The 16,963-nt window shown below is 51.7% G+C and overlaps 1 protein-coding gene across 1 annotated transcript; it reads left to right on the forward strand.

Moving 5' to 3' along the window:
* Positions 1-1,219: 1,219 nt before the first annotated feature.
* LOC308237194 (lymphotactin-like) lies at positions 1,220-4,437 on the forward strand. Its single transcript, XM_080647762.1, has 3 exons — positions 1,220-1,580; positions 3,170-3,284; positions 4,088-4,437. The coding sequence occupies exons 1-3, from the start codon at positions 1,520-1,522 to the stop codon at positions 4,248-4,250; spliced, it is 339 nt and encodes a 112-aa protein (XP_080503888.1). The 5' UTR covers positions 1,220-1,519; the 3' UTR covers positions 4,251-4,437.
* Positions 4,438-16,963: the final 12,526 nt, after the last annotated feature.

The following is a 16,963-nucleotide window of genomic DNA, read 5'->3' on the forward strand; positions in this document are numbered from 1 at the left end:
CCAAAAATGTCTCGTTTTCCCCATCACTGGGAATGGGAACCCAGTTGGTCTAATGCACTGGTCCTAGCAAGGGGTGATGAGGGCCTGCACGGAGCAGGGTGGAAAGAGAGGAGGAGACACACTGAAGAGCGATTAGTAGGTGCACTCAGCACAGGGCTGAGGACAGTGTGTGGGTGCGTGAGTAGCGCGGCTAAGGGGACTCTAGGTATCTGTACTTGGAACTTGGAGGGGAGAGAGACATTACCCCATGTCAGGGAGAGCTGTCCCTGGGAGAGAGAACTAACAAGCCGCGGTGGGTGCAGAAGGAAGTCTGGCTGGAATTAAATTCCATTAATGAGAAATGTCTCAGCGGTTAAGCCGTCTTTTTCAGGGAAATGTTGGAACTTATTTTCATCTCCCTAATAGTAATGGGACTCTTTTAGCTACACACGTAACTAAGTAGTACATCTTATCGATACCTATGCAAAACAAGACAAGACAAAAACAAGGATGAACTGAGTGCCGATGCCCAAGCCCTGCTGGAGGCATTGCTCCTTGAGACCCTGCACCCTCCGGGGAGACTCCGGGGCTGCGGAGCTGAGCGGATGGTTTGCTCAGTATCCTAGTCCTGGTTGCTGAAGGGAAATGATTCAGTGTCGTTGGATCTACAGCAATAAGCCAAAGGGAGTGTTTCAGTGTGTCTGTGATAGAAACATGGAAGAGAATTACCTTGCCGGTAAAATAGTATTTATAACTGTTGCAGCTATGCAAGCATATGGACACCAATAGAGACTCCCTGGAAAACATGAAGAATGAAAACTGCCAGAATGGTAAAGTCAATTTTGTTCTCTCTCTCTTTCTTTCCAAAATGATGTTCATGTCAGGACAATTTTCAGAAACCTTCAAAAAGGTGGATACTACGTTGCCATAAAGGGAGGTGCCTCTAGACATCTCCCAGCGCCGTCGCGGAAATGTCCCTGAGTATCTGGGGTGGGTGGTGTGAAGAAGTGGGGTCACCGGAATAGGGGCCGAGTGGGGGGCGGGGGGTGAGGAGAAAGAGAAGGCAGAGGAGTGAGGAGCTCTGAGGGGCAGCCGTGTCCCTCCCCTCCGGCGGGAGTCCCCGTGGATGGCGGAAGCCATGTCACAGCGTGTCCCATGAGGCAGGTGGGAAACCGGACCACGGACCACCTTTCCTTTCCGCTGTCCGCACGCTGGGGCAGGGACATGCGGCAGGCCGCGCGGAGCAGCGGAAGATCTGAGTGGAGGCCGGTGGCAGGAGGTGTGAGCTGCGTTGTTTTAAGCGCACATCTGCTTTCAGTGACACATTAACCACAGGTGAAAAGGGAAGGCCACAGGGTGGGGGGACTGTGAGAGGGGAACTTTTAGAAAAGCCACACACTGCCAAGACTTTCCGCGATTGCACACCCACCTGGAAGCCCCTCCCGCCACAGGAAGCGCTGACCGTCGGGGATAAAAGAGACCCCGAGCAGCTGGGGCTCATCCTCCGGTTCTGTTCGTTCTGCTCGCTCAGCGCACCAGCATGAGGCCTCTGCTCCTCGCCCTCCTGGGGGTCTGCTGCCTCGTGGCGCGCACTGTGGAAGGTGAGTTGCGGGGCTGTCCACGGAGCAGGGCAGGTGCAGGCGGGGCACAGGCTTCAGTTGGGACTCGGTGTAGCCTGGAGGCCCTGCTCCCCCAGGTCAGACTTCCCCGGTGCAAAGTGGGAATGAGAATTGTGAGTGGAGGGGACCTCGTGGATCCCAAAGACAAAGCTTCCTTAGCCTCTGGGCCAGGCTCACAGAGGGTGACTGGGGGAGTCTCTTCATCTCTCTGGGCCCACACGCAGCCTTCTACGGGTTGACGACAGTAACAGGTCTCACCTGGGATCACAAGGCGCTAAATCTGAGGACCGCTCGCTGGGTTTTCTCACGGGTGAATGCAGTGGTGGGACGGTGGTGAGGACGTATAGGCCGTTGTAGCTTCGCCCGGGTGATAGCGAGCTTGATGAATTCTCAAAAGTTTTGAGAGTTCAGTCACAAGGTGGGGATGAGCTAGAGGGTGTGTGTTCTGAAACGAGTCAGTGTTTTCTGCTTAAAAAAATAGGCTGGAAGCTTACACCTTCCTAGGAGAAACAGTGTTGCCTTTGAGAAGGTGGGAGAATTTAGGTGACTGTTTGATGCTGTTCCCACTTATGATAAATTCTTGAGCTTATGAGAGGCCGTCTGATAAGTGTTAGCAAATAGATCGATGCCTTCTCCACAGTCAAACAACCACAAGAGACAGCGGATGAGGCTCAGAGATGCTGAGCCTGCCCGGTGTCCTGCCCTATTTCCGTAAGGATTGTTTTTCCCAGCTGCTTGGACTTTATTTCTCCTGTGGCTCTGGAGCAAGAGAGACTATCCCTTGGGTGTGACTCTCCCCTCGGCCTCCCAGTCTGGAGGCTTATACTTAGACTAGACAGCGGAGCCTGATCGTGGATGCCCAAGGGTGTCCATGGACAGAGGCGGCAAAGCTGACCGTCCCTGAAACTAAGCGGAATGAAAACGATCCATGAGGTTAAGGCCCGGCCGGTGTGCTCAGTGGTTGAGCTTCGACCTGTGAAGCAGGAGGTTGAGGTTCGATGACCGGTCAGGGCACAGGCCCAGGTTGAGGCTCCATCCCCACTGGAGGGCATGCAGGAGGCAGCTGATCGATGATTCTCTCTCATCAGTGATGTTTCTCTCTCTTTCCCTCTCCCTTCCTCTCTGAAGTCAACACAAATATATTAAAAATAAAAGCCTCAGCTGTTATTTAAGGTGCTTTGTAGCTGAATAGTTCTCCGGGCAGCGCCACCAGGCCCTTCAGCTGAGGAGAAAACCAGCACCTAGAAACTGGGATAAGAGTTCCCCAAATCTGAATGTTATTAACTCTCCCAGGCCCCTCCCCTCCGCCAGGTAAGGTGGTTCCTAAACTGAACCGTTGGGCTCCCCGTGGGCCATGTCTACTGAGGACGATGCTTTCTGAACCACTTCCTTTCCGTGGCTCACATCTCGCCATTCAAACGAGAACAAAACCAAGCTGTCGCCGCGTATTTAATGGTGCCCTCCTCCAATATCTCGCCACAAATCACTCTCTGTTGTTTTCTTGGTAACACTGTAACGTTTGTACTATCAAAGTTACATTGTATCTTTGTCTGCTTGGTTTCCTTCACCAGGTGTGGGGAGTGAGGTCCTGGACCAGCGAATCTGTGTGAGTCTGACTACCCGGCGGCTGCCCGTGAACAAAATCAAGACCTACACCATCAAGGAGGGGCCCATGAAGGCAGTCATGTGAGTGTCCCCCCAAGCTGGGCTGGATGGGCCAGGCCGTGGAAATCCTCCTCAGGGAAGCACGTCCACGTGGGCGGAGACCTCCCCTCAGCCAGCAGCCCCTGGGTTTTCCCACGTTCACCCTGCCCTTCGCAGCCCACAGCGTGATTGTCACCAAAATGCGCAACCAGATGGGGAATATCCTCCTCCTCTCCGAGTCAGTTTCCGCAGGACACTGAGCAACACGGGAGAGGACTGTGCTTGGTTCTGAGGGTCAGGTTCAGAGAGTCTGACCACAGAGCCGCACTCGGATGAAATCCTCCGGGCCCCTCCCCTTCGCATGGAGTGTTGGAACGTGGGTGCCTTATGGGCCAGTTGCCATATCTCCAGACAATGTGTCAAAAACTTGGCTACATTGTTCCAGGATCTCATTTTCAGAATAGCAGCTCTTCCCAACATATAATAACTACAACGTTGCTCAAAGAAATTAAGATAAAGAAAGCACCTTTTGTGCAGAAAATGGGATGAGTGCGTTTAGATTTGAAAAGGAAGGTGCTGGTATGTGGTCATTGGACCAGATGATGTCACAGGCCCAGCGGGGGCTCTGCTGAGAAAGGAGCCTGGGGTTATGGTGTCGCCTGGAGACACTTCTCCTTTGTGTTAAAACAGGTTGCAGGAGAAAGCTGTGCATTTGTGGGCTCGGGGTTCGAGAGCCTGTTCCGTCCGGGAGTTTCTGCAAGAGCTCTGAGAGCTGGTCTAATCTGAACGCCCGGCCCGCGCTCCGGGACGTGGCTCAGTGTGTCCGCCTTTTCCTTACCTCGCAGATTCATTACCAAACGTGGCCTTAAGGTCTGTGCCGATCCGCAAGCCGACTGGGTGAAAAAGGTGGTGGAGACTGTGGACAAGTCCAAGAGGATAAACACGAACCAGACCAAGCCCACGGGAGCCCAGCAGCCCACCAGGACAGCGGTGACCCAGGCGAGGTAGTGGCCTGGTCCCGTCGAGCCAGCGGCTGGTGTCTCCTTGCAAGCCCTCTCCTTCAAGGACTGATTAAATTATACGCACCTTTTCTGAAAGTCCAGCCTGCGTCACTTTATTTTCTTGTATTTCTACTTTTCGTGTTTTCCTATTCATTCAGCTGCTTTAATGAATAAATATTTATTACTGGGAATCATCCCAAAGTCATTCATTGCGTCTGAGGGCGGGTAACATGTCACTCATGATCTATTTCGGTCCCAGGGGGTCTCTCTGTGATGGTGTCACGCTGGGAGGTTTGGAGAGGTTTCACTGGGGATGAGTTACTGGGAACTCCGGGTGGGCTTGGGCTGCCTGCCGCTGTGTCCAAACGAAGGCAGGGTGAATCGCATAAGGCATTTACTGAGAAGGCCAGCCAACAAGAAGGCAGGGCGCTTACTAGCATCAAATCCTGTCCTACGGCAAGTGCAGGGGACAGGACTATAAAGGGGAAGGGGCTAGGGTGAGGCAGGGACCAGAGGTCAGCCATTGGTCCTTAGTCAGCAGGCGATGAGAGGATGTTGATGGGATGATGTTGATGAGATGATGTTTTGACTCCTGGTGGGTCGGCCTGACCATGCTTATCGGTTCTGCTTGCTGGACTCACAGCTGCGTCACCTTCTTAATCGCTTCACACAGGCCTTGAAAAGGAAACGTAAGACAATCTTATCCCCCTATTCCCATAAGGACAAGTGATCTAAGATTTACATTAATGTGATTGTTTTTCAGATTACTTCAGACGCTCTATCTATCAGATTCTAAGTCCCCTGTCAGAGGGAAGCTCTAGTCCTCCTTCAAGGCTCCAGCTTGAAACGGTCCCCTCCCCAGGGGCCCCCGTGACCCCGTGACAGTGGCAACAGTTCAAGATCCCTTCCAACCCGTCTTGCTCGTGGAGTTCTCTCCACGGAACCAGGGGAAACCCCGTGTCACTGGTTCCCACGGAGGGTCCCTCCCTCGGCGGCCCGGCGCTGGGCCTCCGCCGGTGTTCCCTCTCGCTGCTCCATTTGCTCACCCGGGAAGGAAGCACAGTGCTTGTCTGTCAGGCTGGCCTCTGGGCGGGAAGACACAGGGTTCAAATGGCCACGAGCGCTCCTCCCCAGGGGCGACGCTCTCTCTGCCTCTGTGCTCCCTGCAGTCGCCGCTGCCGCTCGGCCCTCGCCCAGGTCGTGCTGTCTGCTCTGAACACCCCGGCTCTGCCACCTGCAACCTTTCTCGAAGGCGATCACCATTTGCGGTGAGGCTTTCATCGGACGTTCATCTGGCCACTGACCCAGACGCGTGCGCTGTGTCGTTACTAAGTTGCTGGTTGTCTCATGCTCGTGGCCCTGCCGTCCGGCGGCTGGCGATGTGAGTGGGCCCGTCGCCCCACAGTGAGGACCACAGGCCTCCTGGGGAAGGTGGGTCCTGCCCTTCTCATCTGGTCCTTGCCCATGACCACTGTCAGTGCTGGTCTGAAACACACACCAAGAAGGACACAGGCGCTTGGTGAGGGCGGAGCAGCAATGCCACAGGAGCCGAGAACAGATCCCTGACGGACTATGCATTGTTTCCCATGGGTCTCCCAGACCCAGAGGTGTCACATCTCGCTCGTTAGCCTATCATGTCCCCTAGGGCGGTGTCCGGGACGCTGAGGGGTTTCAACCAAGTAGTGTGCATGGCTTGGGACGAATTGATTGGAGGTTTTTAATTCGTTTAGGTAGGACCTGAGTCTACCCACTGGACCCCTGTGGGTTAGTGGATTCAATCCCATTCAAAGAAATAATTTAAGAAACAGATATCTCTCTATCTCTATCTTGTCTGTCTCTATCTCTGTCTCTGTCTCTATCTCTATCTATCATCTATCTATTATCTATCTATCTATCTATCTATCTATCATCTATCTATCTCTATCTTATTTGTCTCTATCTCTATCTCTGTCTCTGTCTCTATCTCTATCATCTATCTATCTATTATCTATCTATCTATCTATCTATCTATCATCTATCTATCTCTATCTTGTTTGTCTCTATCTCTATCTCTATCTCTATCTGTCTGTCTCTATATCATCTATCTATCTATCTATTATCTATCTATCTATCTATCTATCTATCTATCTCTATCTTGTCTGTCTCTCTCTATCTCTATCTGTCTCTGTCTCTATCTCTATCATCTATCTATTATCTATCTATCTATCTATCTATCTATCTATCTATCTATCATCTATCTATCTCTATCTTGTCTGTCTCTATCTCTACCTCTATCTCTATCTCTATCTCTCTATTATCTCTCTATCTATTATCTATCTATCATCTATCTATCTATATCTATCAATCATCTAATTTTTTATGAATGGCCGTGACCCCTCTCCCCCTGTGGCACCTTGTACTCACCTTTACCCTGAAATTTAACAATTTGTATTGAAATTGCTCCTCGCCCATCTGTGCTCGCACTGCCCCCTGCAGTCGGACTAGAAGCTGCCTGTGCTGTTACTTTATTTTTTCTTGGTCCCACTCTTTCTCTGAATGCACGGGGTAATCTTGGTGAATAAGGCACACACTTCAGGCGCGCATTTCTATACTATGGCGCCTGCGCACTGTGTGCGCTCAGCACCCGAGTCTAGTCTCCTTTCATCAGGGGTGTTTGACCCCCTTCCCCTGTCATCCTTCTCCACCCTCTTCCCCTCTGGAATCACCGTTCTGTTTTCTGTATCTATGAGTTTTTGTTTTGTTAGTTTGTTGCTTTTGAAAAAAATCCTCACCAGAGGATCTTGTTCCTGTTAATTTTTAGGGAGAATGGAAGGGAGGGCGAGAGACAGGGAGAGGAACATCAATGTGAGAGAGACACATCGCACACCTGCACCCGCACCTGCAGGAAACGGGAGTCTTCACAAGCGCGGACATCCACACAGATCCCTGCGCTGCTCAGGGCGGAGCATCTGGGCCTCAGGTGCTCCTGGTGGACGTGTCCCCAGCCCGGCAGGCGGAGCGTTTGTGAGGGGCTCGGACCCAGGACCCAGCTGGAGCCCAGGAACCTGCAGCACGAGCCCGCTTCTCTGTCCTCATGGCGCCTCCAGGGGCCGTGCAATTTGGGAAGAAGATTCCTGTCCTTCCTCGGGACGGCCTCCTGAGAGAGCTGTGCTGTGGGGCGTGGAGGCGGGTCCCTATCAAAATGGTGAGGAAAGCGGGGGTGCATATCCACGCCCACAGCTCCCCCCCCCCCCCCCCCCCCCCCCCCGGCTGCTGCTTTCCACTGCAAACAGAACCGGCAACGTGGCTGTTAGTGCTGCCGTGACTGTTTCATTCTCGTTTGTCATGATTCCTCCCTTGGTTGGAGTTCTCTCATTATGACTATTTTTTGTTTGTTTGTTTGTTTTGCCAATCCTCACCCGAGGATACTTTCCCCATTGAATTTTAGAGAGAGTGGGAGGGAGGGAGGGAGAGAGAGAAACATCGATGTGAGAGAGCCATATTGATTGTTTGCCTTCCGCACACACCCTGGGATAGAACCCACAACTCAGGTACACGCCCTAGACCAGGAATCGAGCCTGAACCCTTCGGTGAGCGGGCCGACCCTCTGACCATTTAGCACACAGGCCAGGGCCTTCATTACACTTTTACATTTTGTGGCATGTTTGATAGAAGTTGTCTTGGGTCCCAAGGATCAGAATTATTTAAATATTTTGACTGACAACAGCAGAGGAAGCCAGTGGTTACATTGGCTACACCTCACCGAGACAACAATCCTTTGATATTTGTTAAACGATTTTTGTATGTTTGGATGAAAACTTATATTCACATAATTGAATGTGACTGTACCCAAAAGGTTACATTCCATGTGACAGACTCATAAGCTCTAGTAAAGAATGCATTGAAGATCCACAGTGAGTTGCTTAACGCAGTTGAAATTGTTTCTGAATCTTGATCATACTGGTGTGTTCAGTTCATGAAAATTCTCTCCTCTGTTATGACTGTCTTATATGTTTGTTATATTTCAGTAGAAAATTAAAGGAAATCATTGCTTCATTCTTTCTTTTTTATATTTAAGGCTGGATTTTAAAAAATATATATTTTTATTGATTTCAGAGAGGAAGGGAGAGGGAGAGAGAGATAGAAACATCAATGATGAGAGAGTCATTGATCAGCTGCCTCCTGCATGCCTCTTACTGGGGATCGAGCTCGCAACCTGGCACGTGCCCTTGACCAGAATCGAACCCAGGACCTTTCAGTCCACAGGCTGAAGCTCTATCCACTGAGCCAAACCAGCTAGGGCAAGGCTGGATTTTATTAAGACACAAGAGGGTTAAATTTGACAAAATTTAAAGGTAGCAGATTGTTTTAAAGGTGGAAGATTTAGGGTGGCTAGAAATGGAAGAAGATAATTTTTCACAGCGACCTTGGAAAATTAATTTCATGGGGTTGATATACTATTAATCACAATCACCTGTGTGATTCCAATAATGAATAGCTTCATCGCTAAGAGGGAAGATGAAAGGCTTGGAAATCTTTTTCCTGTTAACCGAGGAAGTGTTTCTCCATCCATCTTGTCAAAGGCAAGGTCAACAAGCGGAGGCCAGTTGCATGAAAGCACAAAGATGCCAGCACACCCCGGTGGACACCTGGCACATTGTGTTGGTGCCTTGAAAATAAGAAACAAAACCAAATACCTCTCTCGACAAAGGTCCTTTCGTGAACCTTGTTGTTTGCATTCATTCACTGAAGCGTCAACAGAAGGCAGGTGAGTGGGGCGGGAAGGCGGGAACTGGAGGAGTGTTTGCCACTGAGGACAGAAATGGGGCAGCTCCTCCCAGGCTACTCAGAACTCAAGGGGGAGCCCAGCCGGAGCCCCTCACTCAAGGATCCTGCACCGCGTATTGTTTTTATAATGAGAATAGACGTAAATAAGGGTTTTTCAGCAAAACACACCCACGGCCCTTTGTTGACTGTTTATCCCCTAGAAGGCAGCGTGGTGGTGCACTGGGCCCTGGAGACAATCTAAGTCCTTCCTACTTGATCGGCATCTGCTCCTCAGGCCAGGCTCCTAGCTTTCCCAGAAACTGGAGGGGTGGGTGTTACTCAGTTCCAGGCAAAGCTGCAGAAACTCTTGCACTGACGTCCTCTGTTGACACACTGGTCAACACTGTGTGTTTGAAACTCTGGTGACTCGAATGTGGCCCACGAAGGGAGGCAAACCATCCTCAGGTAGCACAGCTAAAGCGAGGGCTTGTCTGCAGGTGGCCCAGTCCACAGGGGTCATGTGAGGGTACACGGCGTCTAACTCCAGCGACTACCAGCTACATGTGGTGTGTGGTTTTATGCACAAATATACAGGTATTTTCTCATCCTCTTGAAAAAGACGCATGAGCGATTTCAGGGCTGGTGCTCAGTGCCCTGTTGACAGTGGCCCACGGGATGCACAGCAGGTCCTGGGGTCGGGGGGGCGGGTGGATCCTGGAGATGCGGTAGGAATGTACTACCTGGGACTTAAAGCTATTTTGTCATGAGAGCTGCAGCCCAAGGACAGGAGGGCTCCTCTCTCTGCTGCCCCCTGTGGGGAGGCACAGCAGCGGGCGGGACACTGGACCAGCTTCCTGCATCTTGGCCATGGTTGCATCAGAGTAGCCTTTAGGTTTCTGTCGGTCCCCACCTGCAGTGGAGATGCTTTGGCTGCAGGAGACTTACGCTCCCCTCCACGGTGACCATGGCGATGGCTCTCAGCCTGGGCCCCCTGGCTACAGCCTCTCCTCCACCCCTGAACTCGGGAGAGAAGATGGGGATGTTGTTGCTCGTCCCTCTGAGCAGTGGGTGTGATTCTTGGAGAAGCGCCATCTGCAATCTGGCACCGTCTCTTTGTTCAGAACTTACAAAGGGAGAGACACACGGTGGGGGCTTGGGAATAGTTTCCTAATGGGTGTTAGGAGGCCAAGGGGCCACACGCTCATCACCGAAGGCATCACCGTTCCCTCTGGTCCTTTCCATCTCCCTGGCACTGATTAATATGCTCAGAGCATTCCGGTTTCATAACCTTGGGAACCTTTACCCTGATAAGGACATCTGCATTTGGGGAATGTTTCTAAGATAGAAAGGAAGAGATAGAAGAAAGGAAATTGTACAGACAGTCTCTTGACATTGAGATGAGCTTAGATTAAATAAGCATTTTATTCTTCCCTTGATTATGTTGTGTGTACACCTTTTGAGCAAAAACACAATTTAAGAAGGTACAGCTCTCCTCAGATTACACTAATAAATCACTCGGGTTGCTATGAAGATGTGATATATTATGTTCTAGAGGAAGAAAGAGTCTATGATGAACTGGGGTCATCTATCTTACATATCCCTGTCCTTCTAATCTTGATGTTAAATTGGATATATGAAAGTTCTGGGAATTTTTAATTTTTCTGAAATGTGTTTAGTTCAGCTTATAGAGTAAGGGGGTGCATTCCTTAAAGCTGGAGCAACTGTAGGAAGCCAAGATATTGCAGCCTCACCTTCTTTTTATGCTACACTGATCTTGCTGACATGCAGAAACTCAAGGAATTTAAAGCAGTTATGAAGAGCCCAGCTGGAGTGGTTGAGCGTTGACCCATGAACCAGGAGGTCATGGTTTGATTCCCGATCAGGGCACATGCCTGGATTGTGGGCTCGATCCCCAGTAGAGGGCATGCAGGAGGCAGCCAATCTATGATTCTCTCTCATCATTGATGTTTCTATCTCTCTCTCCCTCTCCCTTCCTCTCTGAAATCAATAAAAATATATTAAAAAAATAAAGTGTTGATGAAGACCATTAACTCTGATGTAAGAAGACCAAATAAAGAAAACTTTGTTGACTGTTTATCCCCTAGAAGGCAGTGTGGTGGTTCACCGGGCCCTGGAGACAAACTAAGTCCTTCCTACTTGATCGGTATCTGCTCCTCAGGCCAGGCCCCTTGCTTTCCCAGAAACTGGAGGGGTGGGTGTTACTCCCCTACAGGCAAAGCTGCAGAAACTCTTGCATTGACGTCCTCTGTTGACACACTGGCCAACACTTGTCAGTGGGATTCGAACACACACACATTCATAGGTGCTCACACATTCACAAGCACAGATCTTCAAGAATACTCACAAAGCAACTAAAAGCATAATTTTCCTCCAGGGTTACCCATTTTGGCAGTATTAATACTCTCTCTCTCTCTCCCCTTCTCCCTTCCTCTCTCTCTAAAATCAACAAAAACATATTTAAATAAATAAATTGGACTATATATAATGTTGTGCCATACTCTAAAAATAGTAAATGTCATGATCAGACATTTCTTTAAAATCTTATTATTGGTTAATTATATTGAAGAAATAAACAAGATAAATAAAGTGAGATGATGGTTCAACTCATACAAAGCATCCACTGGCTAGTCACGTTTTTTGTGGGAAGCAACCCTGGAAGCCTCCTGAGACTGACTTACTCCACAGCACCTGTCCCCAGCCCCGCCCACAGCCCCGCCCACAGCCCCTGTCCCCAGCCCCGCCCACAGCCCCAAGAAAGAAAACAAAAGGGGAGAACTGAGAGAGGGCTTATGAGGCGCAGCCCACCTGTTCTCCAGGTCGCTGTTCACAGCATGTACTTGAGAGCCGTGGGCTCTGCTGTGTCACTCTCCTGCGGCCCCGCCTTCCACGGGCAGAATCCCTTCGTGTAGGAGATTAGCTACCAGCTAGATTCTGGCAAGGCAGGCAGGCACACAAATCTTCTGCAGCAGAGAATATATTAATGCAAACTTCTCTTAAAAACAAAGGATATATATTTATTTTTGCAAATACGGGATCAGGTGCCAATGCTACTAGGCCATATGGAGCAGGGCAGCGTGTGTGGCTGTTTCTGGAACGCCTGTGGTCCCACCAGCCCTTTTCATTTGGTCTGCGTGGCACCTCCTGTTCTAAGCTTACACTGGGAACAGCTATGTCCTACTAAGCTCCGCAGGGGACATTGTCCGCTGGGGCAGAGGAGCCGAGCAGATGCGGAGTCAGCTGTCAGACCCAGCGCTGGCTGCTCTGCTGAGCTGCACAGTCCGATTCTGCGGCTCGAACTGGGTTGGCAAGGTTGTGTCAGGTGCACTTGGGCGACAGGGAAGGTTGTGTCAGGTGCACTGGGCGACAGGGAAGGTTGTGTCAGGTGCACTGGGCGACAGGGAAGCGTCTGGGCCAGTGCTGCGGTGACTGCAGGCCTCACCTCACAAGGCCACCTCTGCGGGTCACGTGCCCAACAGGACCGATGGCCGGCCTGAGACAAGTGCCACCCCTGCCCCTTCCGAGCCAACAGCAAGTGGGGGTTTGCGGTTTTTGAGGTTGTCCCAGCGACCCAGCAGCAGGAACGCCTCTCACGGCCCACATGTGGGTGTGAGGGACGCCTGGCTGTTTTCTAATCTCAGGCTCCGCGTTCACTTCAAGCCCCGTCACTAGGACTGGGCAGCGTGTTCTCCGTTTGGAGGCTCCTCCCCTGATTTTTGGAAACTGAGTCAGGCTGACGCCCGAGGCAAGCCCCCCCAGTCCATGGTTCCCGCAGCCATCACTGTCCCAGTCAGCACTGGGACACCCTGGGTCACGCCATGTGACTCTCTCCTGCCTTCCGAGCCACGGGGTTATGCTGCTGCCTCGGTGCCCCACTGGGGGTCCCACAGCGTCCGCCAGGCCCGCAGGTCCGCCCGCCTGGTGTGGTCCTGCCCAGGCCAGCCATCCTCTTGCTCATCTGGGTCCTCACGGCCTTGGTGCCGCCTCCCGCCGGCAGGAGACGTCTCCTGTGACCACAAGGCCATTTCACCCCGCCCTGTAGGAGCCCGGGGCGCCCCTCTGGCACTGGACACGCGGGACCGGCTTGTTGGCTTTTCCCGAGTGTTTGCAGGACCTTTCAGGCGTGTTTCCATCACCTTCACCTTCCGACGGCGTTAATGGGCTTCCTCGGATGGCAGGTCCGGGCTGTACGTTGTCAGGACTGAGCACCAGCAAACCCGCGCTGTGTGCGCGTTATCTTCGCGGTTTTCTCTCCCCGCGCCGGAGACCGATGGGCGGCTGCGCCTGCTCCGTGCTGACGCTCTCCCGGTGCAGTGAGAAATGAGAAGGACATTAACAGTAAATGCAAATTTCCACCCAAACAACATTTCTTCTCAAGATGTTGCCTGGGAAATAGCAGACATGACTGACAGGTGAGTTCGAACATCACCTCTCGTAGCAACAACAGCAAGTTCAGGCCAGTTCAGCTCAGTCGGGTTTGTCTCAGTTGCACAGGTGGCTGCTGTATCGGCTCAGGTGCTAGAAAGGGAAACAAGACGTGGTCCTAGGGTTACAGGTGATGGATGACACTGTGTGGCATTTCTTAGCAGGGGGGCATGTGTATAGAGAGACGTGGCACAGATGTGCAAGACACCATTGGTTTCCTCATTTTCAAAGGAGGTGCTTACTCCGGGTGGAGAGAGAAAGCCACTCAGGTGTGGCGGACTCAGGTGGCCGGGAAGCGCATCGAAAGCCAGGCCGCGGCTCTTGGGGCAGGTCGTGCACAGAGGGCACGCGTGCATTACTGTCTGAACAGAGACACTTTCGGAAGCAAGGGGGCATCATTAATAATCAATAACCAATAACTAATAACTAATAATTAAGCCGTGCAGCAGGAGGCATGAGTCTGGCGGTGTGGCTACCCTAGTCTCACAGAACTGACGGTCAGCGTGAATGAGAGGGACTTGAGGACAAACTAAAACATCAGCAGACACCTGAGATCCTGAAACCCCTTCTGAATAAAACATCAAACCACAGCGCCCAGCCGTAGGTCTCTCCCCTTGCAGTCAGTGGGACAGTCTCGCCAGAACAATTCCACAGACTCCAGCCACCCCCTAAGCCCACCTGTGGCAGTTCCCGGACAGGGCGTCACTGCTCCCACCTGGGGGGATGGACATGTTTACTTACCTTTCTGCAGGCGGGGAAATACAGGATGGTACAATTCGGTGCTGTCTTTTCATGGGACACTGACTTTGCGAGCAATGTGGAAGACTGAACATATATTTAAGTAACTTCCCTATAGGCTATTTTAATACTATTGCATGTTATTATTTTTATAAAGCAGTACATGCAGACTTATTGTAGATAACTTAACAGACATAAGAAGGATATACAAGAGAAAATCCAATCACCTGGAAACCCATTACTAGAGAGAAAACATGTTTTGTGTATTTTTACTTGTGTATTTCAGATGGTTGAGATTATACTGGATAAGCAATTTTCTTTCCCTTTAATGGTTCTGCTCTATTCAACAATGATGACAGATTATGTTTATGGATGCTAATATATGTCATATAATTTTACCCATGTGACAATCTGATGAGGTGGGTGATTTTATTAACCCATTTTGCAGGTGGAGAAACTGAGAAACAAAGGGTTAGGAAACTTGCTCAAGTTTTCACAGAATTAAGTGCTGATCTCAGGGCTGAACGGAGTCTGGGTGCCCCCAGAACCCAGGCGCTAACCAATAGGCGGTGTCAGCCCGGAGTTGGTTATGAAAACTGAAGCTACTCTGAGTTCTTTTCAGTACGAAGGGGTTTATCATGGGCCATGTGGCTTATGCAGCCTTGCACATGCCCCCCAGGGGAAGGCAGTGATGGGCAGGAAGGTCCCAGAGCGAGAAGCACAAATAGTGCAGGGAGAGGGGGGGCGCAGGGGGAGGGAAGGGGGGCCCTAGAGCTGAGCTCTGCTGCCCGCAGCACCCAGAGCTGCTGGCAAAACGCAGGGCAGCCACTGCGATGCCCGTCACACGCCCGGAGCTTCTGCCACCCTTCGCTTCTCAGACCTCGCGAGAGTCAGCCCCTGGGGCTGTCCATGCAGACATTTGCTGTCAACAGAATCTACGGGAGCAGGTTCCCCAGCTTCCAGAGCCTTCCAGGACAGGGAGGGTGCTGAGCTGCATACATCATTAAGAGCACAGGTTATGCGACAAACATACCTTATCAATTCCCCCCACCATTGTGCATTTAAGTTAATCTCCTGACCTGCGGCCACAAAGGGGACAGTGGCAACTCAGACTGGTGGCTCTGTCCCCACCTGTGTGCCTCTTAGCCACGCCCCGTTCAGCTCCTGGGAGCTCAGAGGCGCTCACAAAGCCCTCCCAGCTCCTGCCCCCTGCTGTGCTGACAAGCCGCACAGCCACGAGGGGGCAGCATGTCCCCGCCACCACTGCAGGGGCGGCCACCAGGGCTTCCAGGCCGCTCTCCACCTGGGGCTTCTGATCCTGGCAGGCGCAGGCCCGCAGGGTGACAGGGTGCGCCTCCAGGCCGCAGGGTGACAGGGTGCGCCTCCAGGCCGCAGGGTGACAGGGTGCGCCTCCAGGCCGCAGGGTGACAGGGTGCGCCTCCAGGCCGCAGGGTGACAGGGTGCGCCTCCAGGCCCTCTGTGCGGAACCCAACTGAGGCTCTCCCAGCGCTGCAGGGCTCTGAGAACAGGGCAGAGCCGCCTGGCCTGTCTCATCCCTGGAGACAGCTCCTCCAGCCTCTGTGGGGACCCTCGCTCCCTGGGGACTGAGCCATTGGCCGGCGTTGGAACAGACACCCCACTACCTGTGCACGCGCCCCCCCCATCTCTGTGCCTCGGTGTCCAGCCTGACATTCCTGTGAGAAGCTCTTTCCTCAGTGAAATTCCACTCATGCAAACGACACCGGTTCACTGTGGACCCTTCGTTGTACGTGTACCCGGTGCAGCCTTAGGTTCAGACACGGTCGCCACACCCAGCTGCAGCACTCTTTGTCCACACCCTTTCCTTAGAGCACAGTCTGAAAAAAACAGAATTGTTGTATAAAAGAGAATGAGCATTTGTGATATACACTGGCAAATTGCTTCCAAGAAATTCCAGTTTACGCTCAACCAGCCAGTGACCCCGCCTGTACTTGAGTCTTGGCTCAGCGCCCTTTCTGCTGGATGGTATATTGTGTCTGTCTGTCTGGCTGTCTGGATATGTATGTCTGTATGTCTGTATTCATCCACCCATCCACCCACCCATCCATCTATCCCTTCATCCATCTGCCCTTCCCTCAGGCTGCTTTGCTCATCATATTAAAGTGAATCATGGCCCAGTTCTCTCTGTATAGGTGTCCCTGAGATTCCAAAACACCGAACCTTTCAAAACGCCAGGAAAGTAACACCCTGCATATTCGTTGAGCCGGTGGTAACTGTGACAGCTGTGGCTGTTGCCTGAATGCAGGGTGTTCTCCCTGAGGTGGTAGGTGTGCACTGCCAAGGAGTATTAATCCAAAATACGGTGGTTTAAAGTAGGGAGATCTATTTCTCTTTCTCTTAGCAACCACACCAGGCGTGGAGCAGGCCAGGCAGGGGTGGCATCCACTGACCCAGCCTTTCCATCTCCGCCCCCCAGTGAGCATCACATCCATGCAGCGGAAGGAGAGGGCGGAAGTCATGTTCTCTCCAGGCGATACTTTGCAGAAGTTGCCCACGTCACCTCCTATCGCTTGTTGCCCAGAAGGTGGTCATACAGCCCAACTCAGCTGCAAGGGGTGGGCAATGCTGTCTTCTTGACCGTTTTCCAGCTAAAAATCAGGCGTTAAGTAAAGGCCAGGTACTTAGCAGCAAGCAGAAGTCCCTGTCCCCGTCATTTAAGACGTGATGGCTGTTCTTAAATGACTTGCAATTTACTCATTTCCTGGAATGCCCGCGTTCCTCCTTTACATAGAAAACATAATACTTTGGGTAAAA

This window comes from Plecotus auritus (genome assembly GCF_963455305.1).
Source record: "Plecotus auritus genome assembly, chromosome: 12".
NCBI lineage: Eukaryota > Metazoa > Chordata > Mammalia > Chiroptera > Vespertilionidae > Plecotus > Plecotus auritus.

Coding starts and splice junctions, on each gene's coding strand:
- LOC308237194 (XM_080647762.1), top strand. CDS start 1,520: ATGAGGCCTCTGCTCCTCGCCCTCCTGGGGGTCTGCTGCCTCGTGGCG. Junction 1,581..3,169: donor CGTGGCGCGCACTGTGGAAG/GTGAGTTGCGGG, acceptor TTCCTTCACCAG/GTGTGGGGAGTGAGGTCCTG. Junction 3,285..4,087: donor GGGCCCATGAAGGCAGTCAT/GTGAGTGTCCCC, acceptor CTTACCTCGCAG/ATTCATTACCAAACGTGGCC.